The following is a 26,892-nucleotide window of genomic DNA, read 5'->3' as shown; positions in this document are numbered from 1 at the left end:
ATTTGATTTTGATTTTGATTTCCCCAGAGCTAAACAAGTATTTTTGCTGAGTAAAACTAACCAAACAGTGACAGAATCTGAAAGTCGAAGAAAGCCCTAAAGGCAAACTTCTCGTGTGCTGAATCCAGGCGCTCAGCAGCTGGACATACTTTTTCCTTCCACTTCTTCCTCTACCTGCTGTGTGTTTTGTTTCTGACCCGCTCAGTGGTTTTTGACCCTGAAATGATTTGTGGTTCCTTTACTTCCCTTCCCTCTCCCCTCCCGATTCTCTTACAGTCCCGTCACCCTCATCAGCATGTGTCCGGAGCAGTATGAGTGAGTATCTACGCCATCAGTAAACACCACCTCGTCTCCAGCCTGGAATGCCTTTAAAACACCGCCTCTTTTACTCCCTTGTTCACTTACTCATCTCCCCCCATCATCCTCACACCAACTAAGCCATGACTGCTCTGCATGTTGCCTGCCCACCTGCCTGCCTGAGTCACTGGCTGAGCATGGGACCAAAAAAAGTCTCCCCCTGTCTCCTCACCCTCACTTTTTTCTCCTTGTTAGAGCACCCAGCTAGCATTCAGTTGCTGATCCCAGCAGGCCTGTCAAAAACCATCCAGTCGCTCTTTAGATAATCCTGCTCTCCTATTTCTCTGTCTAGGACCATGAGATTTGTTTTCTAGGTGATGTTATGAGGGGCTGTTAGGCTGTCCATGAACATGTGTGTGTGTGTGCGCGCATGTGAATATCAGTGTGTTAATGAGCTTGTGTGGGCTTGCTGAATCTCATTCATCTCCATTACCCCGTTCATTTTCAGGCTGTCCCAGTCACCTCAGCTCTCTCATGACGACACCCATTCCAGGATAGGGCACTATGCCAGCAGGTAGGCACTGGATTCTCCAGTCACCATCCTCTCATTGCAAATGCCACGAAGCATGTGTGTAAAGAATCGATAATTGCATTTAAATGTTGAACAGCTTCTTTTTTGAGGACCATTTTAAAAAGTTTTCTATGAATTCTTGTAACTGCGGACCCTTATCTAATGGACATCAGCGTTTAAGTAGATGCTTTTCCCTCCCCCCAGGCCGCACTTCCCTTCAGTCTGCACTAAAATAATGATCTGAAAGGGGCAACAACAAATGTAGATGTGACAACCAAATTAAATCTCTCCAAGCTAAAGAAATGGAATAAATCGGAAACAGTCGGTGCTTGGAAGCTAGGGAAAACATTCAATTGTGGTTTCTTAAATGTATAATTTCTCTAATGTAATTTCCAGTAAATGGGATCTAATTAAGTAAATAATGTGTTTTTAGTACCATAAGATGCATGTGTAGTGCAGGCGTTCATAAGTAATGGAACAGCTTTTCTTTTCTTTTTGTGTTTTAGTGTCATTACACAGCAAAACATGTCTCAAATGGCTCTTCAGTTTCGGAAACAAACACAAAAAAAGTAAATTCTGCATCTATCAAAGTACCCCGTTGCTTATTTTAGGAAATTGAGCTGGCTCTATTGTCAGGGACATTAAATGTCTCCTACTAGCTGAGACAAAAGAAAAGAAAGGGAGGCAAAAAAGCCCAGAAAGATGGAAATGGCATGGTTCCAACTAAACTGGAGACGAAAATAAGCATTTCGCCTTCATTTATGTGCTGAAAGTGTCATTTTAAAACTTGCTTCATACAAATTAGAGAAACCGGAATACTGTTTGCCAGTTTTCTTCTCAGACGGCACCAAAGCATCTGATTAAAATCGATAACGTTTGGATTTTTCATTGTTACTTTAAAAATAGAAAAAAATAATTGACCTGAACCTTTCAAGAGATCCATAATAGAAAAATACAACATTTATTGATGTTTTCCAAATCTTGATTAAAGTGAGGGAAATGCGTTGGTGGTAGAGGGAGATTATGCTTGGGTGCCAGGGAAGGCACAAACAATCCTAATATGCTCTTTTTGAACTTTGTGACAATCCATCACAGTGTTGACATACATTAAATATCAGCTTGATGCCGATGTCTGCTTGCTGAGTGGATTTAGTGGCATGCAGCCACCCACCACATGAGCTGGTGACATTATAGATGTGTTGCTAAAATCAGTCTAGTAACAGATTGGCCTGATAGCTGCTTTTAACCGCCTGCTTCAAATTATCTTGCTGTGTACATCAGCACATCTGTATGCACAGTGTGTGAGCTGCAGTTAATCATTAACAGCATCAACAAACTGATGTTTTTAGTAGGTTTTTTTTTTTTTTTTGCACTTGGACTGAATTTCTGTCGTGTTCTTTTAAAAATCATTTTAATACTAAGATCCACTGATATACTTGCTATATCCTATCTGTGCCATTAAAAAGATTTTCTAATTGGTCCAAATCTCATCTCCTGTATCAAAACCCAACCGCAGTTTTCCGGGACTTCTGCAGAAAGCTTTACTCATTATGACTCTCGTGACGCAGCCCTGTAACCTTCCATTAGCTACACATCATTAACCTTCGCTCACTGTTTCTGGTGGTATCGTTTCACTGAAGAAGTGACACCAGAATTACAATTTCAGCTGTAATAAAAACACATAAGAGATTAGATTGGAGCGTACGGATGCGCATGAAGATATGCACACTTTGATGAGATTTCATATTAGAATTATAGCTTCTCCCTTTAATGTATATTCTGTCAGAGATCAACTTCTTAATATTGTGGGTTATATTTTTAATCTGCCCCTTTTACACTGGTGTAAGACAGGCTTTGATGTGGGGAACCAGCCTCATTAGCATGGCTGCTTTGACTGCATATGTCATCAAGAAAACAAACGTTTTCCCCATAGCATGTCGTACATATTCATCCAAACATTGATCCCATACATTCGGATATAAACTGTGCATGCATAAAGTAGAATCACTCAATGATGTAATCCATTTCCTCCCTTAAAAACAAAAAGCACCAAAAAAAGCCCAAACAAACTGTGGCATCTTTATCATTAACATGCTTGTGGACTCCACGAGATGCTTTAAATTTTAATTGGTCTGCTACTGTGGCATTAATATAATTTGTTGACGCTGTTGCTCTAATGCTCTGTTGCATTTAAATGAGATGTTGACAGCTTTCAAATGGTTTAGTTTCAGCTGGTAATTTCCCTGATGGTGTTTTTTTTTGTTTTGTTTTGTTTTTTTCCTCAGGTTGGCTCAGATGGAACGCTCCAACGGCTCTCTACCCACAGACAGCAGCTCAGCCACAGGAAGCATGTGAGTCACTGCTGGTCATTTTCAGCATTTTTTCTACATGGTTACGTGTTTTCCATTCAACTATGTTGGACAGATTTCAATTTCCAGTGTCTGGGACTTGAGATTTGTCTAATAATATATTGTAACACCCATTTTAATGTTCATGAAGCTGATAATTCACAAGTGAATATGTTCCAGATATCCATATTAGATATTTGGTTTCATTATAATCCTCAGTGAAAACTGTTCACCTTGCTTTGCCTAGCACTTTTTTAAATAAATAAATAAATACCAGGTAGCTTTTGACATCTTTGCACCGAGATCTGGAGACACAAAAAAATTAGAAAGGTTTCTTGGAGAGTAAAAGAAGTGAGAAATGAGGGGGAAAAGACAATGTGGTTGATTAGTGTGAAGTAGAGGACTTTAGAAAGAACGTACCGGATTAGAGTGCCAACAATGACAAAGTGAGAGTGTCTGCTTTCAGGATCTGCGATAACAACAGCGCTATCGTTAATCAAAGGAGATGAGAACATGGAAAACCGTGAAAAGAAAATCACAAGAAATGGGAGAAAAGCTGATGAGGAGCATGCGCGCAGAGGATCCCGATTGTGTTCGTGCTTCTGTCTGCAGGCCTTTCAAGTTGAAGGACGTATTGGTTCCCAACTAAGATCCCAATCGCGGGAATGAGCTGCTCTTGCGGCTCAAATGCCCTCCGAGCTCAAATAGAAACACACACACACACTTATCATTGCGGAGGGAATTACTTCTGGGTTTTGCATCGTTTTTGGTAAGACATTTGTAGATCTTTAAGATTTTCCAAATAGGTTTGGATACGTGCATGGAAAGATTTAAGCTGTTTTTGTTTTTTTTTTAATTTTCAAAAACAATTTGAAGTGGCAGGAAAAAAACCCTTATACAAACGTGTTTTTGGAGGTTTTGGAAGTGGAGAGCAAAGAGATTCCCTAGACGCTGTGTGAACAGAAGCGAATATAGTTTGGGGATTTCTAAAAGGAAATTCTTCTTTAAAAAACAAAGAGTATTTACAGCATTTACAGCACAACAGAGGAAGGGCACACGGGGTGGATGGTTAAAACCTTTGAGAATCTGCAGTAAGGATAAAGCAACTTCGCTGTGTTGAGGTTGTATCCCCTGCTGATGTGCTTGCATCATGTGGACCACTGCTCCCACACTTCACCTTCAACCAACCTTGATGCTTAGAATAACAGTTTCAGACGAAGACAAAACGCTATTGAAGACTCCCAAAAGCTGCATTTGTCCGCTCTCAATAGGAGGACCGAAGAATGGAAAGACAAAAACTGTTGGCGAGCAGGGCAAAGTAGAAACAGAGGTGGATTTATTTTCGCTCAAAGCTTTCGTAATGCGGGACAAACATATTATCATTACTCCTCCTCACGCTCTCTTTTGTGCTTTGCGCTCGGGCTTATTTAAGAGAAGAAGCCATTATCGTTTCCAACTCTAAAACAAACTGGAAAGAACGCAGATGTTAGACACAGAATGTATGCAGGGCATTAATGAAGTGAGGAAGATGGTGGTTCGATGAAAGGCTAATGGGTTTAACAGCAGAAAGGGAACATTTAGTGCATAGTCAAAGTTGGGCTTTCTCTTACTTTTACACTTTCACTGCAAAGCAACAGATGCAAACTACATATACAAACAGCACAGGGACATTTAAATGCCTTTAGATCAATAGAAGTAATGTATTATCAACTATACATTGTTATTTGATTGGTTAGTGTTTTATATTCATGGTGCACCATAAAGCCATCTTCTATATATATCCAATTTCAGCAGGGTCATGTACGTAATATGCTTTTTAATGCAGTAAAACCTTGCTCTAGTTACTGTGCTTTAAATAAATAACCTGGCCCTGAATGGGGAACATTTGTGTTATATTTCAGCCTAAAGGGTATCGCTAATTGACTGGGAAAATTACCTACATTTAGTCTGTCTGCTGTTACATTTGACTATTGGCTAAACAATCCTGAATTCATCCCTGATGGGAATTGTTACACGTGAAAAGCATAATCATTAGAGCCAGCCTACTTGCCCTGAAATTTACTTTAGACTAAACGTCATGAGTGTCCACTTAAGTGCTTCAGTTCTGCAGCTGAATGCCATTCACAGTAGTTCTAGCAGCTGTTTTGCACATCAGTGGGCCCGTTAGTAACTTTGAATCAAATAAATTTTTTTAAAGGCATTGTTATATAGACCACTACAGTGAAGCATCCCACTCAGCCACGCGTCCCTCTCTGCAACGAATTAACTCTCATTCCCCTTCCTTTCAAAGCTTTGAGTTTTGAGTGGTTTATTGTTCCCCCTCTTTCTTTTTGCGAGATTTACTTTTTTCTGCCTACAGCTGATTTCACCAAAGCCTCTTTGTCTATCACTGCACTCCATCTGGTGATTTGTAAGGACACACAGTCACAGAAATTATCCCAACTGCTGTAGGAGGCGGCGGTGTCGGCGCTTCCGTAACACGGGTGACTGCGATTGCCCGTTAAATGCGCGTGTTTGGCTTTTGGCTGGTATTTTCAGTACATCCACTCATCTTTAGCTTTGCATTGACTTCAATAATTATTACGTGCGCGTGCATGCACGTGTGCTTCTTTGTTTCGCGTCACTTTTATGTAAAAGGGAATTCTTAATTAGAAACCTAGCGTTGCCTATTTTTATTTCTGACCCTCAACCGAAGCGCAGCGTTGTCATCGGCGCCGTAGGACACCACCGAGGAGCGAGACTCTCCAATTCCCCTTTTGTTGCCGGGCTTTATTGTTTGGTTATCTCTCGCTTTCCAGTCTTTCCCCGAGCACTGTCCCTTTTTCTTGTCTTTCATATTTTGCCCTTTTATTCCTGTTCCTCTCCCTTTTTATTTTTCCAGCCCTTTACTTTTTGAAACCACCTTTCATCCTACCCGATTGTCCCCTTTTTCTCTTTTCCTTCTTTCATCAGTTTTTGTTCTAGTCTAATCATGCTTTACCTTTGGGCCCAGGCAACCTTCAGATTAAACACTGCAGGGTGTTAAACACTGAAATAATGTTTTAGAGCCCTGCGTGCAGTGCAGAACAGTAACTCTAATAAATGAAGGACTTTACACACAGAAATCAAGGATTATAAATGTTTCTCGCCGGGGGAGAAGAATAAAAGATTTTTGCCTTTGACCGTCTTTGATCCCTCCCTTTTTTCCCTGTTTCCTCTGGTATTCCTGATTTCGTTGTTTCTCTTTCTTTATATTTTCATCCGTCTTCATCTCTCACTGTTTCTCTCTGAGCTTAGACTACTCAGTTGATCGTGGCATTCAGCTTGAGAGGAGATGCTTGCTTTGTGATATGTTAGGTAGACTTTGAGCCTGGAGATCACTGTTGTAGCGGAATAAACTGTAAAAGTCCCCTCGGGTATGTCCTACACCTTCCCGCGTACCAAGCATGGAATTCATATTCAAGTTGTAGCTACAGTGAACTAACAGCCTTGGTATTCATCACTATTATTCACATTTAAATCTTCTGCCACACTGATCCTCTATCATCTCTATAATTTCTGGGTCTCTTTCTCTTCAGCCGCCCCCACGCTGTGTAAGCCTGCAGGAGGAAGTGCACTGAAAGGGCACTTCCTCCTTCTCTCAGGATTTCAGAGCAGGTGGTCTGTGAGACTACTCTACCGCCTCTAGTCCCCATTTTCGCACGTAATGATCCCCTTCCTGCAGTCCTCTGGGTTCCTCCTGCCAGCTATAATGTCCTGCTGCAGCTTTCCGTTGTCGGGGACCTTCCCTAATTGGTCACTCGGTTTGTGCAGGACCCCGGTCCTAGTTTCTCTGTAGCGAGTAGCTCCATCTCCATCATGAGCGTCTGCCCTGTCACAGCAGAGTGATAATTCAAAGAGAGAAATGTGATTGTGTGTGTGCCTGCTGGTGTATTGCTGCTTGTTGCAACAACAGCTGTGTCGACTTCCCGTCTCTTTCTGCTTTCTTTGTGCCGTTTTTCAACAACTGGTTTCAGCATCTTCAGCCTTCAATTATTTAGTGAAATTGATGAATAACTACAGATACTTTGTGTTCATGCATATGCCAGAATCTCCATAAAAGTTTCAGAAAGTCTAGGAAAGTTAAGTTTGTGAAGAGTGTGTGAAAGTTAAAGCAGTCATCACACAAACTATATTTGGAAGAAGTGGTATGCAAGAAGAGGCCAAGAGGAGCTGCTAGTTACAGGAGTTCGTTTTTTTTTTTTAAGCTATGGAATGTGTTTGTTCTTCTCTGAGAGTGCGGAAAGGTTTAAGCATTACATTCACCACTTAGAAAGTTTTTTTCATGTCCCTTTTATGACTGGCACCTAAAATCTTTACCGAAATACAGGGAAGGTTGAACTAGACCCGAATTGAATTCCTAAAGAAAAGGATGCTCTGAACTCATCATATAAGCTGCTTAGGCCGGTTAATCATAAAAAGCTTTTTTTTCTGTGTTCATGCAAGGCTGGGCATATTGTTTCTTTTATGTTAAAAAGAGATAAAAAAGACTATTTTGAGCTCCCTTTCATAAGCGTTTCACTCAGCCCATACCTTGGTCATGAAATAGTATAATTACTGTCGTCTCCAGAAAAAAAGGCGTCCTTTTCGGTAACCTCTGTCTGTGGTTATACATGTGACCATAATGGATTCTGAATTTCTGCTCACTACTCTTAAGTGAAATGGAAAACCTGAGACATTTTAGTTCACCAGATTGTTCTTCAGGGTTATTGTGTTAACTTTTTCTTGATAGCCAAGTATTAGGGACTCATTTCATAGTCTCCTTTGCGTATAGAGAAAGCAGTAGTATTGAGACATTTAAAGACTGGATAGAAGAAACATTTATTGAAATAGCTCGCAAAAAAGTTTTCATTTGTGGAGACTTCAATATTGATTTGCTAAACCCAAATAAACATAAAACCACTGAGGAATTTATAAACACAATGCACTGTATGAATCTATTCCCTAAAATTACTAGACCTACCAGGATTACATCACATTGTGCAACTCTCATAGACAACATTTTTGCAAATGACATTGAAAATAAGACTGTAAGTGGACTCCTGATTAACGACATAAGTGACCATCTTCCAATTTTTACAATCTAGGATAGGAATTACAAGATCAATAAAATGGACAGTAAAAAAGAGTACAGACGAGTAAGAACAGAAGAAAGAATGAATGCATTTAAAAAAGATTTATTGAAGGAAAACTGGGGTGAAGTATATCAGGAACAGGACGTTAATAGTGCTTATAATAAATTCCTTAGAATATTTACATTACTGTACAATACCAACTGTCCAATAAAGCAATATAGTAGGAAACAGAAATATATGGACTGTCCATGGATAACAAAAGGTCTGCAAAATGCATGTATAAAGAAAAATGCTCTATACAGAGAGTTCTTAAGAACGAGAACTAAAGATGCTGAAATCAGATACAAAAGATATAAAAATAGGTTAACTAATATACTTAGATTTAGTAAAAAGGAATACTATAAGAAGCAATTAGATATAAATAGAAATAATAATAAAAGATTATGGGAAATCCTGAACAGTGTTATAAAATGTGGGACTGGACAAAAGAACTATCCCAAGTATTTCATTTGTAATGACCATGAAGAATACAATATGGATGTTGTGGCAAATAGTCTCAATGAATTCTTTGTAACTGCTGGACCAAATTTAGCAAGAACAATCACTCATCCTGGGAAAGCACAGGAAAAACCCGATACGCTGATTGACAGAAATCCATATTCTATGTTTCTCACAGCCGTTGATGAAAATGAAGTTCTTGAAATTGTCAAAAAATGTAAAAATCACAAATCTTTGGATTGTAATGATATTGATATGATAGTGGTTAAAAGAGTCATTGAGGCTATTATAAAACCATTTACATACATCTGTAATTTATCATTTCAAACTGGTCGATTTCCAGACAGAATGAAAATAGCAAAAGTTATACCTCTATACAAATCTGGAAACAAACACCATTTCACAAACTACAGGCCTGTCTCTTTACTACCTCAATTCTCAAAAGTTCTTGAAAAACTGTTTAAAAACAGACTGGAAAAATTTATAGATAAACATAAACTACTCACTGAGAGTCAGTACGGATTCAGATCAAGCAGATCAACATCATCGGCACTATTAGATTCAATAGAATACATCACAAATTCCATAGACAAAAAGCAATATGTGGCTGGGTTATTCATAGACTTGACAAAGGCATTTGACACTATAGATCATGATATATTAATAAGAAAACTGGAACGTTATGTCAGAGGGGTAGTTTTAGATTGGGTCCGGAGTTATTTAAGTGACAGAAAGCAGTTTGTGAAAATAAATGGTGGTTGCTCCTTATGTATGGACATTGCTTGTGGTGTACCCCAAGGGTCAGTTTTGGGTCCAAAATTCTTCAACTTGTACATTAACGACATCTGTAAAGTGTCCAAAGTATTAAAAATGGTTCTCTTTGCTGACGATACAAACATTTTTTGCTCTGGTGATGATCTGCAGAATTTATTGGAGGATATGACTAATGAAATAAGTAAAGTGAAGTTCTGGCTTGATAAAAACAAATTATCATTAAATTTGAATAAATCTAAACTTATGTTATTTGGAAATAGTAGTTTAAATACAAATGCAAAGATTCAAATAAATGGTGTTGATATTGAAAGAGTCAGTGAAAATAAATTTCTGGGGGTAATAATAGATGAAAAACTTAACTGGAGAGCTCACGCAAGATATATTCATTCCAAAGTATCACGAAGCATTGCAGTACTAAACAAGGCAAAACAGGTATTCGACAGAACATCACTTCATATTCTCTACTGTTCACTGGTTTCACCATACTTAAGCTATTGTGCAGAGGTCTGGGGCAATAACTATAAAACCACATTACATTCACTTTTTACTCTTCAAAAGAAAGCAATTCGAATCATCCACAATGCAGGTTATAGGGAACATACAAACTCACTATTTTTGCAGTCTGAAATATTGAAAATTGACGATATAGTGAAATTCCAAACAGCACAAATTCTATTCAAAGCAAAAAATAAAGAACTGCCAGGTAATATTCAGAGTATGTTTTTTTTGAAAGAAGGAAGTTATAATTTAAGGGGTTTTTGTAACTTCAAAACAATGAAGGGACGTACTACAAGAAAAGGCTTTTGTGTTTCTGTTCAAGGAGTGAAACTATGGAACAAACTGAATATGGAATTAAAGCAATGTCCAAACATAAAACTGTTCAAAAAGAGTTATAAAAATATGATCTTCTCGATCTATAAAGAAAAGGAAAATATTTAAATTAAGTGAATGTCTCTATTTAAAAACAAACAAACAAAAAATTCATGATGTGATATTATAGTATATAGTATATCAGAAATCTGTTCACTATTTTTATTACAAATTATATCAGTAAGGAAGCTGACTAAATATTCACTGATAATTTATGGGACAGGGGTGGGATTAAATAAGTCACTGAGTCAGCTTTGCAGGGTTTTCAGCTCACAGACTCAATTTCACCTCAAGCACAGTATTATGTTCTGTGAGTCAGATAATGTGCATTTACTTTTCATACATAAAACTTATCCATGCTAATAATCTTACACTCACCAGGTTAATTGCTGAGATCTGGGAACACGGATTTAAGCAATTAACGTGTGGCACAGACGCTACAGGAAGTGTGAGCAGGTTAATGTTAATGTAAAATAGCATAGAATAATAGCATAAATAAAATAAATATTTATCTTTAACACAGATGTTAAATACTTAAGTTCTACAGATGACGTTAGACTGAAATTTTCCTTAAAATTTATTCACGTAAATTTATAAACATTATAGGACAACAGCCGGAGAAAGGATTTTTAAGTTATAGTGTAACTTTTCGTGTGAGTGTGTCAGGGCTTCGGCTTCAGCGCAGGCTGTGTTTCAGAATGAAGGTGACAGGTGGGCTTTGGCACTACTCGCATCACTGAGATGGCACATAAAGAGAGAGGCGGATAACCACACATGCAGGTAAAGAGCAGCAGCTGTTTCTTCCTCCATATCTTTTCGCTGTCTGCCGGGCTCTTTCTCCTCTCTGCTCCCTCCATCTCCTCACAGCCTCCCCTCATTTCAGTTATCTGATGGTAACGACTGACACATCTGTGTTTTAAACCCGGGTTTGTGGAGATTACAGCGTGGCACACCTACTGTGTCTAAGGATCAAGACGTCAGCTAACACAATCCTTGTTTAGATCGGGTGCTTGGAAGCTGCCATTCATGTTTCTTCTGTTCTTCTGTTAAAACTCGTATTTTGAAACATTAAGTCGAGAGTTATAGATAAAGTTGTTACATAGTTGTTATATACTTTTATATAACATACAGTGCTTAAGAAATGTATTAGACCACTATCCAGTCAAAGGGTTATACCGCATCTGCCATAAATTCAGACTTTATAATTGGTAAACATTTTTTTTTCTTTTTGTAATGGCTAATTTACTGCTTTTTTACACTAAACTCTTTAATCAAAATTATTTTTCTAATGTTTAAGTATAATTATTGTTTTTTCCAAAGCAGATTAAAGTAGCAAAGCACTTTTTTAAAAAATTATTTACTTGCATTCCTGAACAGAAGCGGTTTGATGTTGTGCTTGATTCATTTCTGAGAGAAGTCAAGTGTTTGGACAAATTTGGACAGAAAAATGTAAAATAAATAAATAATAATAAATAGATAAATAAATTGTTTGAAACTGGTGTCTTTTTTAGCAGTGGTCTCAGAATTTGATTACTGCATGTATGAAGTTTGGGTCTGCTAATGGTGAAAGAGGAAAATAATAACACAAACTAAATTTATTATTGATTTAAATTAACTATACATGCTATCAATACACAGAGACTAATCAACGGAGTGTACTGCACATTTAGCTATGGAATATGTAAAGCTGAAATGTTAAATGTAATCAAAAAAATCAAAACAGACAAACAAGAGAATAGATGCGAACTGGCTTAAATAGGGGAAAAGCATTCCCGTCTGTGTGTATAGCATCGATTGCTAGACAAGGAGGGGTGGGCAATTCATTTTCCCAAGCGGCTAAATGAGAAATTGGGATTGTTGTGGAGGGACCAATAATCTTATAAAGAGATTAAAAAAATTAAATAAATAAATAACAATATTGAGCAGAACTGAGAACCTTAGCCTTGTTTACAAATAGCCTGAAAAGGTATTTCTGCAGTAGTCAAGAAATATGCGCAATAGTTAGCATAACTAACATGAAATACAAATTACAGCTGTTTAAAAAAAAAAAATTATAGATTTGCACATGTTTAAGCAGACAAGTAAAGAGTTGACTAAAGTGAACAAAGAGTAGAAATAGACCATCAGAAGATAATCATGACTGAAGAGGTGAAATTTAAGTGCCAGTTGAAATTGTAAGCTAACAGCATGCGTAGCTGAACCTTACTGTCAGCTAGATGTAATGAGAACACAGTTAAGAGTTAATAAAACGGATCAATTGAAAGTCAGAAAACATAATAAAAACATGAAAAGACAAAATTATTATGCATAGCTGGTAAACGGATTAAAATTCACTGTTAAAGCTCAGTTTGTAGTTGATAAATGGGTTCTTGGGCTTTTGGGCTGTTTTTGGTGAAACATTTAGGAACCACTGTTTTATACAGTTTGCTGGCTGGCATGAAAAACCCTTCAACCTCCACTTTCCTTCTGCTGCCTTTATAGAGCAGCACTGTGTCATGGTAATCACCCAGGGTTCATTCAAAGCCATTTTCAAGCGTACTGATTTGATACAAGTAGTTACCATAATTCTTTCAAATGGCAAAAGTAAATAGCTCGTCTCTAACTGAACAGAAGGTGAATTGAACTGAATAGCAGGGACAGGATGTGTGGGTCTCGTCACTCATCATAAGCTCTACACTTTCCACAGGGATGATGAGCATGCCCTGATCCTGCAGTACTGCCAAACACTGGGGGGGGAGGCCTCTCCTTGCAGCCAGCCTCAGAGTCCTGCCCAAATCTTACAGGCTGTGGAGAAGGAAGAGCGCGGCGAATTGGAAAAGATCATAGCGCGTCTGGAGGAGGAGCAGAGGTAGGAGACAAACATCAAAACTGGCTAATCTTATTAAAATTGATAATCACGTCTTTGCTGATAGTGATTACAAGCTATTGATTAATTTTATGAAAAGTGACATTCTCAAAATGCATAAAAATGGGGTTTATCTGTTTGCCTTTGTTCAGCTAAGTGTTTATTGACAGCTTCTTCTTTCAAGTACACGTGTACGCTCGAGTCACACTACAGCACACAGACACTTACCGTACCACCAGTGCATCTCACCCGCCAGCTCCTTCCCCGTTTTGATTTGTAAATGGAGTTGGTATAGACACAGAGTGACTGTGCAATCTATTGTTGTCGAGATGCTTTTTCCAGCATCTCGACTGGAGTGATTTAACACTGATTACACACACACATACACAGGCAGAGGGGAGCGGGTGAGAGCTTTACAGCTGGTCTCATAAATGCCAACTTAAGTAAAGTACTGCAGCTTATAGTTCTGCACTGAGAGGGTGAAGAGGAAGTGAGGCGAGAGATTTGGTAGGGGGCGTTATGTTTGGTTATCCACTGTGGATAGGATTTCACACAGAATGAAGAGGTAAACACGAGTGTGGTGTTTTGTGTGGCGTCCCGCTGTGGAGGTTCAGAACTGGCTTTTTGAATGTTTTAAGAATATTAAAACATTATATATTTACACGGGAAACACCAGGCAGAAGAACATATTCCCGTTATTTGTCCAATTTCCCAGCTGTTCAGCTGCCACAGCTTCTGCGTCAATTTCACATTCATCCATGTGTATGGACACATTTCTTGTTTCTTCACTTATTTGTTCTCAATTTTTCTTCAGGACACTGCAGAGGGAGTATGAGCAACTTAAGGAGCAACATGGACAGCGAGGCACGCCTACAGGAAGCCCCTGGGAGACGGAGGGCCCCTCGGCCCACCCCGATGAGGCAGATCTTTTAGCTGAAGCCAGGCTGCTACGACAACACAAAGGCCGGCTGGAGACCCGCATGCACATCTTGGAGGAACACAACAAACAGCTGGAATCTCAGCTTCATCGCCTCCGACAGCTACTGCACCAGGTGACGTATCATGTACACATTTTATCCCCGACTTGGGGTTATGTTTTGTTCCCGTTACCGACTGTAGTTTTGGTGCTTTGCAGACAGAAAACATGCAGTTTCTCTGAAAATAATTTAAAACCTGAAGTAACATTGTTATTGTTAATACAGCAAGTTCATACAGCACATGATTACTGTCTTATGGCTAGTAGGACCAATTTGCAGCAGAGCAGAGGAATTATGGTTTTCTCCTTTGAGTACAGCACATACACAACTGCGATATAAAGTTTATTTTCCACATTAGCTTCCTTTCCGTTCAGTTCATTAGGCTTGTTGTTGAGGAGCAGCAGGGCAGTAATCACGGTTCACAGACTCACTCACGCACACCAGCTGGCAGGGCTGTTTCAGACGGCTCAGGAAAAAAATAATTTAAGCAGACGTAAAAGTAAAATGCTGATACAGAAAGCTTCCAGTAAATTAAAGGGATTCGTTCAAAGTCGAGCTCCATCATGAGCTTGCAGTTATTAATCCCGAAATCCACATGATAACCCACTTTTATCACAATTTTTAAAAAACTGCTCATCATCATTCAGATTAGATCCTAATCACATCATTTCCATTCCACCCAGCATCCATCTCCGATCTCCGTATTAATAACTTCCAGATTTGTTTATACCCGGCCTAATTGCTCACTGAGGTTGGATTGTTTGTGCCAAGTGAGAAATTCACAAGCGTCAAGCCAAACAAGCAGCAATCCTGATAAAGCAAACTGAGGGGAGGGGGGGGCAGGTATTGGCTCTCTGGAAGCTGAGAAGCTGTGAGCATGGGCAATAACTCATAACAACAGGCGGCAGCTGACGTGACTCAGCAGATATTTAATGGCAGATGATTAACATTTGGACAGAAACAGTTTTAGTATTGCACTCTCACTAAATTTAAATTTGTCCTTCAGCAGAAGTACAGTAGATAAAATAAAATATTAAATAGCTGTTAGGACACTGATTTCTACTTTCTCTTAGAATGCAGTTAATGATGCAAGGTTTCCAGATACTGGTAGTGTTATTAGGACATACAGACACTATAACCCACATTTGCTCATTGATTCAATTTGTCAATTTTAACTCTACAAGCATCATTTTACCACCAGATTGTAGGAAATGTTTTGTTTTTTTTTTAATCTGTAGTATTTAAGTGAAAGGAGTGATATCTGGGTGGCCCGTTATAATTTGATCAAGGAAAAACTAGAAATAAGCACCATTTTTATGTAGCTTCCATGACCATGTTTTTAAAAGTAAAATCACAAAAACAAAATGCAGATCTGTTAGTGAACTTTTTGGGGCGCTCGTGCTTTTTAAAGCTGGTGAATATGAGCCGCGGTTTGCAGGATGAAAGCAATTTTTGTTTGAGAGGAGCGCCAAGCCCATTTCAGGAATGCCATCGCCATGGTAACTAACAGCTTATCTGATACAGGTGGATGCAGTTGACAGTTTATGACTTATGATGAATTTGAAATTCTGAATCTCTGATTGGTGGATTTCTTCTCACTTTCTTGACATCAAGTGTGGGAAACAAGATGTATATGTAGGTTTTTTTTTCCAGTCAGTCATCTAAAACGAGCTAACGTCATACTGCAGTTTGAAGGCAGTTTGAAGTATTTTGGCTGTCATTCACAATTTAAAGCTGCCCCTCTCATCGTCCGTCTCACACACAATGTTAGATAACAGTCCTACACCCTGACAGTGGCAGTGACCTGCACAGGTTTGTCAGATTTTCTAAATAAAAGTCCTTAGTTTCTAAATGGAAGACCAGTATGCTTCAAATTCAGTGTGTTTTCTTAATAAATAAAAGGTTAAATGTGTTATTATTAATCTGTCAATGAGAAGAAAAGCATCAGAATAGTTGCAGGAATTGAACAGGATTCTTTAAAAATTTCATTATGGCTTCAGTTATTTATCGGATGTTATTAAGGTGCTTTGATGCTGTGAAATTTTCAAAAATAAAAGCTCCCAATTTATATTTATAACCTGAAGAGAATGCTTAAAAAATTCATAATTAAAAAAAAGCATCAGTTATAGTTTGCCAGCATCCTTAAGGTGCCACATTTCCAAAATAAAAGCCTCAAATTTAGTGTTTTTCCCCCTAACTTTTAATGATACAAGTATCAAAAGCAATCTCCCTTCAGCTTCATTAGCTCACCAAATCACTTCAAATCTTTTAGCAACAAGCCACAGAGCAACCAGCAGCAGCAACACTTGCACTGCAGTGTTTTCAGTGTTTTTTCTTTAAGTGCCTGTATTATTGTAGGGTCTTTAACTTACAATTCAAAGCACCTTGTGGAGACTTTTTTTGTAATTTGCCACTGCATTAAATAAAACAGAATTGGGGGAAAAAAATAAAATTGAAGTTTAACTGAATATTTTATGACTTCCCATGGTGTCTAATTAATGATGGCAAACCGAAAGTCATTTGGCAATTCTCATCCCTATACTACACACAGAACTAAAGAAGTAAAGCGAATCAAGGACTGTGTCGCTCATGTTTATTTTGAATGCTAAAACGTTTGCTATAACTGTCAATTATAGCGATGAGGAAGTAAAATCTCAAAGTAGAAATGCTTGAAAAACCTGGGCTGAAAGGCGATTCTTAATTTGGTTTATACAGCAGACTGTCAGGTTGCAATGTGCTGTAGTGTTGTATACTGTCTAAGCTACTGCATTTCTACCTCCGCTGAGTTAGCCTTGTTTAGACTTTCCATCAATGCTGCCGCATGCTGCAGTGGATTTATTCTGACGCTGATTGCAACAGACAGAAAATCCAAACATAAACGGCGCACACAGCTACCTGCACACATGGAAACGTCCAAACACTTAAGTAAGAACTACAGTTCTCAGAGAGTCCCCGGAGACCTGACGATGTGTCAACACGTCTTTCCATCAAGTGCTGTGTTACTGCCAAGCTTCAGAGTAATAAACCCAGCCTTCCTGATGGCACGCATTAAATTCACACTCCCAAAGGGTGACCAAAACCCTGACCTGAGCTATTCTAAGACGAGCCTCGAGACACTTGGTTGTGCTCCAGAGACGTTTCCAACATGTTAGCCTTCGCTAGCGCTAAGGGCACGAGGAGATGAAGGAGGAGAGGAAGAAGGAGGGTATATGAGAGAGGGGAGGGAGCATTGATTTAGTTTCTTGAACTTGAAAAGCCAAAGGGAATGGGAGATTGTGCCGTGAATGTCACTGGACATGAAGTGTTCACTTCTGAGCATCTGAGAAATTGGTTTTTCAACAGACTTTTGACATATTCTGCAGTGTGTGTGTGTGTGTGTGTGTGTGTGTGTAATATATTAATTTATTTGTGAATCTTTAGATCTTGAGAACACAGCACACTGGAGGGCAAATAATTATTTGTTATATCAAGATGAGGCTAGAGGTTACAGAGTGGCAAGAAGCAGAGAAAAATCCTAAATATGAGCGCTGTTGTTTAGATTTAAGTATGTACTATCATCTGTTTTAACCATTTTCTACTTCAGTTATATTTAAGAGCATGTGCACATATTTTTTACCTTTCCACTCACTGAAGACCATCAGGGTAAAGCATTTGAGCTAAAACAAAAAACTGGGCTAATTTTAATTGAGGGCTTGAAATGTGATTGATACTGTAGTGTGTTAAACTCAGTTTTGGCTTGTTTGGGGAAATTGTACACATGACAAGAGCCTCGTTGTGCTGCCCTTTGGTTGTTTCTTGTCTCCGCCTGCTGCTGTGAAGCAGGGCTAATTTTGAAGTTGTCAAGCAGCCACCAAGTAGAATAATTGTGTTATAATGACTAAATGTTCTTTTGTTTTGTTTTGTTTTCATGTCTGTCTCTCCATCAGCCCGATGTGGACTCGAGGGTAAATGGATTGTCTTCCCCCATCGTGCAAGATCGAGGGCCACTTACTGAAAACTCAGGTGAGACACTCAAGCTGAAAAAGGCTTAATGTACTGTTGTTTATTTAAATAGGAAGATATCAGTCCATTGCTCACAACAGAGAAAAAATATTCGCTTTTCTGTAAATGTAAACTGTTCCTCGCTGTGGTGCAGTATTAAAGTGTGAGTGCGTGTGGTAACTGAAAATCAACCTCTCTGTGCTTTGCGTGCATGTGTGTTCAGATGAGCTGTTGGACTCCCATAACAGCAGCTCTGACCTGGCAGATGTAATGGAGCAGATTAACAACTCCTTCCCTGCATGCAGTCGTAAGTTTCCCAATCCTCCTCCTCGAATTTCCCACCGTGTCTTCCCAGCCTCCTGCAGCAGATTTTTTTTGGTCTCACCATAAGGTCGAAGGTCAGCAGAGGAAAAAGTACAGTTTGCTTAACCGGAAAAGCCCTTCACAGAAAAACTGATGTAGCATGTGCAAGATACAGTGCTGTGATCATTTCTTACTTTTTTACTTATTTGTCACACTGAAATCTTTCAGATCGTCAAAAAATGTTTAATATTAGACACAGATAACCTGAGTAATTGCAAAATACAGTTATTCAATGACTATTTCATTTATGAAGAGAAAGGAGCTACCTGCACATATCTGGCCCTGTGTGAGAAAGTAATTAATCTCCTCCTCGTTAAACGATGAATTAACTGTGATTAACCACATTTTTTGGAATGCTGAGCTCAATTTCACTACCCACACTCAGGCATGATTACTGCCAGACTGGCTGAATCAAGAAATCATCTAAACAGAAGCTGTCTGAGGTAGGCTAAAAGATCTCAGAAAGCAGCGTGCCACGATCTAAAGAAGCAGCTGAGAAACAAAGTCATTGACATCTATCAGCCTGGAAAGGGTTAGAAAGCCATTTCTTAAGCTTCGGGACTCCTGTGAACCACGGTGAGAGCCATTAGTTGCACATGGAGAAAACTTGGAGCAGCAGTGAACCTTCTCAGGAGTAACCGGCCTACCAAAATTATCCCAAGAGCGCAGCGACGACTCATCCAGGAGGTCACAAAATAACTCAGAACAACATCATCTGCAGGCTTCACCTGCCTCAGTTAAGGTCAGAGTTCATGATTGAACAACAAAAAAGAGACTGGCAAAAATGGTATCAATGAGAGAGTTCCAAGGAGAAAAGAACACAAAGACTGGTCTCACATTTGCTAAAAAAACCCAACGCTTTTGGGAAAAAATATTCTGTGTACTGACGAGACAAACGTTACATCTGGCACAAAACTAACACAGCATTTTAGAAAAGAACATCATAGCCAAAGTCAAACATGGTGGTGGTAGTGTGATGGTCTCGGGCTGTTTTGCTGTAATTGGAGGAAGCATGAACTTTGCTTTCTACCAGAAAATCCTGAATCCTGACCATCAATCAGCTCATGTCCTGAACCTCAAGCACACTTTGGATGTAAACACTGGGTTATCTGGACTTAAATCTGATTGATATGCTTTGGCATGACCTTGAGCAGGCTGTTCATGCTGGAAAATCCTCCACTGTGGCTGAATTGAGACAATTCTGCAAAGAAGAGTGAGCCACAATTCCTCCACATTGATGTGGAAAGCTCATTTCTAGTTATCACAAACTGCTCGATTGCAGGTCTTGAAGCCAAGGGTGCCACATTAGTTTATTAGCAATCGCTTTTTCACTTAGGACCAGGTACTCTAGGTTTGGACAGCTTTGTCACTTACTTAAAAGAAATCGTCATTTAAAAACTGCAGTTTGTATTAACTCGGGTTATCTTTGTCTAATATTTAAATTTGTTTGATCTGAAATATGTGTTTGCGACTGAGATAAATTTGCCAAAACAGACTGTTGAATTGCTGGGACAGGAGAATATTTGGCAGTTTAGCTTCAATCACGTCTGGAACAACGAAGAGTTTTTAAAAATAGTTGCTATTTACAGTAATTGTCTGTCATCTTACTTATTAAATACCACCTTTTACATTTCAGCTACACAAATGGTTTTGTAACATTCCCCTCTTTTATCATACTATTTTACATATTATTGTTAAAACACCATTGAATGTTTATAAGCAGTATTTAACTTGAACTCAAAGTAGATCCGTTAGGTTCATGGGATAACTGAAATTACACATGCATGGCATGAAAGTCAATGATTCCCAGTATGTTCACAGCACAACACTGACTTTAGACATCTCTGAGGTATTTTTTCTGCTAAAAAGGTGCACGCTTGAGCCTGTGGAGAAACGGTGGTACTTTTCTGATGTAATCATCATAATCTACAATATCAACCAAACTCATCATCCGCCTTCCGATTTTTTTTTTTTACCACCTCTCAGTGCTCTTATCGATCCTCGTGTCTTTTTCCTCTTTCAGCCCCTCGCACACTCCTGCTCTGTATCCTTCCTTTTTATTTCCTCGTCTCTCACGCTGCCACTCGGCTTTGTGCCTGTTTCCCGTGTCTTTGTGTGCACAGCAAAGTGTCAAGTATTGTAATCCTGAACTCAGATGGTCTCGTCCTGCACGGCGCTGAAATTTTCTGTTTTCGGATGGTTTGCTCAGTGCGGTCCAGGTTCCTCTGCACCCATTTGTGACTTTGTGCCTTCGATTCTGATGTCTGCTCAGATGCACAGAGTTTAAATACAGGCCTAATTGTTTCAGCCATCATCATTTAAATTTGGTATTTGATCAAATTGGGAAGAAAACGTTATAGCTCATTACTCCTAATAGCTGAATCTGAAACAATATTCACCTTTGGGAACGTTAATCAAATAGCAAAATAAATTAGAACGCTAAAATATCGAGCTCTGTGATTTTTTTAATTGTATTCCATTATTGGAGAGTCGAAACTCCTGCGAGGGCTTTAGTTATAAATCCATTGTAATCTGGCACACGTTCCAGCGTTATTAGAATTTGGTTACTGCATAGCTCGGAGGCACCGGGACTCAGCCGCTCAGTGTGCGCACAAGTACGTGGGAGGTACCCAGAGGCTGACAATTTTGTGTAGACTCATAAATGCTGAAATGAACTGGGGAGTTCAAGTGTTAAACTGCTCTAATTTTTCTTTGTTTTGCCTCCTGCAGCCTCAAGCCTCTCCTCGAGACCACAGGTAAGACGTTCTCCCATAAATTTAAAGACGCAACAGGGGATGTTAATTTGTTTTTTTGTTCTTACGCCGTATTGTTTGTATTGAGGGATTGGTATTTTGGTAATTGGCAAAGGTGAGAGAAGTTGGAATAGAGCACGTTTTAGAGGTAATTACAGCTGCTGCCACAAAAGCAGTCCCCTCCACGAAGCCTTCACCTGCCTCAACCCTCCACATTCTGTGAGAATGCGGCTGCTAATGGATCCCAGGGGAGTGCCATTAACGGCTCCTCTCTTTCTCTCAGTCTGAGGCCAAGGTGCATTTTGGGACAGAGGTATTGTGAAAGCTGTTGCCGCTGACCTCTTCCCACTGTAATTATTTACCCCGCTCCGGTGTCCCTTGGTTCTGCTTCACACCTCTTTTCCCCTCAGGGTCTTTTTAAGCTGCTCAGCTTGTCTCCCTGCACAATAAGCAGTACTTTTACATGCCAGTTAAACTGCCTATTTTCTGAGAGTCAGACATTTCTACTTTTCTCTCTGTTGACCAGAACAATACAGCCCGTCCTTTCAAGCAGTTTGCAACTCAAAATTTACATCGCTGTTAAAAACTTTGTCCTCTTCCTGATTTCTTGGTTTGCTTGTTTTTTTGTTTATTTGATAAACATACATGTTTGAGATCGAAGATATTAGACAAAGATGCCCAGAGTAAATACAAAATGCAGTTTGTTATCCAAACCTACCTGGTAATTCCCCCCTATGTCTAATAACTGGTTGTGCCACCTTTGGCAGCAAGAACGACTGGCTATGAGTATTTCACATCCCTGTGCAGGAATTTTTGTCCAATTGTTTTAATTCAGCCACACTGGAGGGTTTTCATGCATGAATGACCTGATTAAGGTCGTGTCAAAAAGTCTCATTTGGTGCAGACGTTGACAAGGTCAATCCAAAACCTTCATTTTGTTTGTTTTTTTGTATTTTTTGAGTCATTCAGAGCTGGACTTGCTGGTGTGTTTCGGATCATTGCCCTGCTGCAAATGCTCTTGAGCTTCAGGGCATGAACTAGTGACAGAGTAATTTCCTTTAGGATCTTCTGGTGAAAGGTAGAATTGTTGTCAGGATGTTGGTGCAATAATCATTTTATAAAAATGCCGTGTTAGATTTACTCCACATGTAATTCATGTAATTCAAACCTTCCAAAGAGTTCAGCTTTTGTCTCCTCAGTCCACAGAATATCTTCCCCAAAGTCTTGGGGATCATCTTAGACGAGCCTTTGTGTTGGATCCACGAATGTCATTTTTGCCCAGTCGTTTTCTTGTTTAATCACGAACTCTGACCTTAACTGAGTCAGGTGAAGCCTGCAGTTCTTCAGATGTTGTTCTGGGTTCTTTTGTGACCTCCTGAATGAGTCTTTGATGCTCTCTCGCTTTATTTGTGGTAGGCCGGTTTACCATGTTCTCACACTGGTTCATTGGAGGCCCAAAGCTTTAGAAATGGCTTTGTAATGCTTTCCAGACTGATAGATATTAATGACTGTTTCTCCGCCCTTTCTTTCGATCGTGGCATGATGTGTTGCTTCCTGAGATCAGACAGTAATCAGGCCTGAGTGTGGGTACTGAAACTGAACTCAGCTTTCCACAGTTAATTTATCATTTAGCAATAAGTTTTTCACACATAACCAGGCAGGTGTAGCTTCCCCCCCCCTTAATAAATGAAATTATCACCTAAAAACTGAATTTTGTATTTACTCGGGTTATCTTAGTCTAATATTAGAATTTGATCGACCTGAAACATAATGTAAAAAAAACTAAGAAATCAGGAAGACTGCAAATACTTTTTTACAGCACTGTGAGTTTATGACTTGTATTCATTATCTACATATGCACTTTGACTACAAACACTATGTGAACCACAGGTCTCCTCATTCTTCTGTTCTCCTGCAGGTTCCATGTTAATGATGTGTTTATTTACCACCTGCTTTGGAGTACGTTCCTCTGTACAATAATGCAACCTCATCTGACTCATCTGCAGCAGTGTTACACAACACATGCATTACCACATCAATTGAATATTAAATCTAATGAGTTCATTTCCCAAACATCTTCCACTCCTGGCTTTTTATAGTCCTCGGCGGACAGCGCTCCATGCACTCTCCTTTAACTTCAGCGCAAAGCTTTAGTTTGAGTGCCAAATTCCATTTCTGAGGAGAGCTCTGATTTGTAAAATCTTCCCAGATTCATCCATGCCCACCTCCCACTTTCCCCCCTCTGCGCTCCTAATGGACTCTAACTGGCTTGAGGGACTGCAGTCCATTTGCCAGCTCTCAAACCCGATTACTTTGTTTGAACTTCTGACGTTTCCACACGGTGATGTCTTGATGAAGAGAAATGAGGCGGGTTCACCTGCAGCGCTCGGGACTAACCAAAGAGACTCATAAATCCGAGCTTTTCTGTGGCTGTATGTGAACTGGCGCTGTCGTGTTTCAAGATTCTTGCTTTTTGTCGTCTGATCCAAAGCGTTTTCTCTCTGTGTGTTTTCAGATGATGTGAGGACTGACTGGAGGATGGAGAGACCATTCCCACACAAACAAAATCCCCTGCCCCTAAATCCCAAAGATGCACAGGAGCAGACAACTTAACTACTTTTACCACCTTGTCTTGTACTATGCAAACTGTATATTTTATGAACTGTAGATTGTACCGAATTGAACATTTGTCAGTGATTTATTTAGGTATGCAGATGAGTATATGGACACGGGGCTTTGTATAGATTTTTTTGTTTTGTTTTTCAGAGGGTGGTTGGGATTTTGTTTGAATTCTGTTGACTTAACTGGGAATCAAACTGTTCCATTTTTATTTGTCATTCCACTGCTTTGTACCATCGAGCCCCGAATAGCCCCAGACTTTTGTTAAATGCTTGGGGAGCGCACACACTGCTCCCGGTGGCTGAAAGGATCATTTCCAAAATGTAAACTATCACCTCTCGGATCACCTGGTTTGTTTTCCTATCTATCTCGTAGCATGCTTGATGTCAAGTTCCCCTTTAAAAAGCATCGATATGCCGGCAGACTTTGTCTCAGCTGCGATTTTGTTAAAGTAAACTTTTACCCCTTCTGTGCCTACAAAGTTTGTCGTTCCACACGTGGAAGACGGAGGTGAGAGTCGATGTATTATTGTGGGATTGTGTAAAAATGGTTTTGGAAGTTACAGATTTAAATCTAAAGTTGTTTTGAATCTGGGTTTATGAGAGGCCCGCCGTTATCATGTAGAATAGGTTTGGTTTGTTTTTTTAAAAGAGATATATGTTCAGAAATCAGAGGAAAGCCATGATTGCCTTGCTACCTCAGACTCATAGACACAGTTTTGTTTTTGTGGTTCGTAAACTCGTCAAACAGTTGTGTGTTCATTTACAACCATGAGCAACCTGGTATAGATTTCTAAGCTTTAGCTCAATGTATTGGTGTACACTGCAATGAGGAGTTACCAAGTTTAAAAAAAGGAAAAAAAACAAGTTACTATTACTGTACCACGATGGGTCTGTGGCCTGCTGAAGCTAGCCTCCCGTTATGATGAGTAGTATTTTATCTGTTGCTGGGTTGTTTTGGGGGGGTTTTCCACTGGCCTTCTAGCACTGGTCCCTCACTGCGTCGTGTTGTTGTGCTATATGTTACCCTGTAAAACTTGTGAGATTGAACAACACTACTATAACCTCTGACTGTAAACTGATGGTGATGATGATTTTAATGATCATGATGAACCGTACCATGGCAGAACTGTGTCGCTTCTCCTGAGGTATGTAAAATAGATGGACCACACTACATGTAATATGGCTACGTTGTTTTATTCAAAATAAAATTTTTATAACAAGTACACGTCCCCCATGTGCTTTCGTTATTACCTCCACCACAGGAGGTTATGTTTTTGGCAACGTCTGCGTTTAAAGTTGAAAATGATGTCGTGTTGTCGAAGTTTGTGAATGCGTTAACCCGAGAACAAAGCGATGTAGGAGTTTTAAATTTACACCATAGGTATATCTACTAAAAAATCTTGGGCTAGTTGGAATCTACCTCAAAGTCGAGGTCAGAGGTCAAGCTTTCTGAAAGTCTTGTGAATGCGATAATTCGAGATGGAAGTCACCTATGATTTTGAAACTGAAACCATCGGTGTATCTACTGGAAGGCCGAGTGGCGCCACTGCCAGCTTGAAAAATTAGAAATGAATTCTGATAAAACTTTGTAGAGCTGTAAAGTCGGGTCGTGCTAACAAGTCGTTAAAATTTGGCTTATATCCAGTAAGGTTTTCAAGGTCCACTTGATTATCCTTTAAGTCCTGTAAGTTGCGAGATGGGGCCTCCATGGATCACACTTGTTTTCCCAGCACATCCCACAGATTAAGATGCTCCTTTCTATCAGATCCAAGGTTAACTTTTTGAGCAATTTGACCTACAGTAGCTCATCTGTTGTCCACCAGCCCGTTCTCACTCCTGAGGTGTAACATCCCGACGATTTGTCACATCCCCCGGCGTTCCTGAGGAGTGCAAAAGGTGACCTTCCGTGTTCTTATGCTACGCACCAGGTTATGGGTGAAATCCAGTAAAATGACGTTCTAGCCATGTATTCCAGCCCTAAACCTAACCTTATCCCTTAACGATAACCTTAACCAGCACTTTAACAATGTTAAATATTGTTTTCCAAAGCGATTTAAGTCAAATGAACAAACATGTAGATTGATTCCAAACAATTCTCACGTCTCCTCGTTTTTTTTTCTCGTCATTTAGGGACGTGTTCGGTGCTCTGAAGCGTAATATGTTTACCATTTGTCACCTAGCATGAAATATTACGTTTTGGTAGTGCGAATGTGTTTTGCCTACACAAGCCAGTCTTAACTCCCCATGTGCATCAGTGAGCCTTGGCTCCCCATGACCCTGTCACTGGTTACTTCCTTGGACCACTTTTGATAGATGCTGACCACTGCAGACCAAGGACATCCCACAAGAACTACAGCTTTGGACATGCTCTGACCTAGTCGCGTAGCCATGACAATTTAACACTTGTCAAACTCACTCAAATCCCATTTTTCCTGCTTCTAATGCATCAATTTTACAGACAAAATGTTCACTTGCTTCCTTATACATCGCACCCACTAACAGGTGCCAGATGAAGGATGACGAGATAATCATTGTAATTCACTCACCTGATCAGTGTATAGAAAGTACCATATAAAAATTTAAAGTATCATGTCACATGTGACCTCTGACCTCTCCTTCAAGGTCAATAGATTGATCTGAAGGTCATAGAGATAAACAGCTCTACATAGCTTCATTAATACTGTTTCTTACTGCCATTGTTTGTACTGACAAACACATATGTTGATATATGTTATGGGGATTGTAAATGTTACGTTACTTTGGACCTCCAACCTCTTCAAGATCAAATGAGGTCAAACTTAAGGCTTAAGTCAAGTTTATTAAAATGAGTTTCAGCCGGGCAAATAACAAAAGCCTGCACTTTGCACTGCTCGTTACTCTTCTATTAAAAGTGAGAGAGCG

At 39.5% G+C, this 26,892-nt stretch overlaps 1 protein-coding gene across 5 annotated transcripts in view; it reads left to right on the top strand.

Annotated features, from left to right (window-relative positions):
• The window catches only part of utrn (utrophin), a 196,126-nt gene extending 170,912 nt beyond the window's left edge, over positions 1-25,214 (top strand). For 2 of the 5 annotated variants that reach the window (XM_086264200.1, XM_086264199.1), the window contains 9 exons: positions 277-315; positions 806-871; positions 3,154-3,219; positions 13,138-13,299; positions 14,111-14,348; positions 18,200-18,275; positions 18,478-18,561; positions 21,348-21,373; positions 23,886-25,214. In XM_086264200.1, the coding sequence (XP_086120326.1) occupies positions 277-315; positions 806-871; positions 3,154-3,219; positions 13,138-13,299; positions 14,111-14,348; positions 18,200-18,275; positions 18,478-18,561; positions 21,348-21,373; positions 23,886-23,894 (766 nt within the window). In that variant the 3' untranslated portion in view covers positions 23,895-25,214. The remainder of the gene's footprint in view (positions 1-276; positions 316-805; positions 872-3,153; positions 3,220-13,137; positions 13,300-14,110; positions 14,349-18,199; positions 18,276-18,477; positions 18,562-21,347; positions 21,374-23,885) is intronic. The other 3 variants (XM_086264203.1, XM_086264201.1, XM_086264202.1) reach the window with 3 other exon arrangements.
• Positions 25,215-26,892: the final 1,678 nt, after the last annotated feature.

The sequence above is a fragment of the Aulonocara sp. 'chitande type north' Nkhata Bay genome, linkage group LG15 (assembly GCF_057382095.1).
Source record: "Aulonocara sp. 'chitande type north' Nkhata Bay isolate Kocher_YH1m ecotype deep benthic linkage group LG15, A_spYH_male_GT1.1, whole genome shotgun sequence".
NCBI classification, from domain to species: Eukaryota; Metazoa; Chordata; class Actinopteri; order Cichliformes; family Cichlidae; genus Aulonocara; species Aulonocara sp. 'chitande type north' Nkhata Bay.
This window is presented reverse-complemented; position numbering and strand designations above follow the sequence as displayed.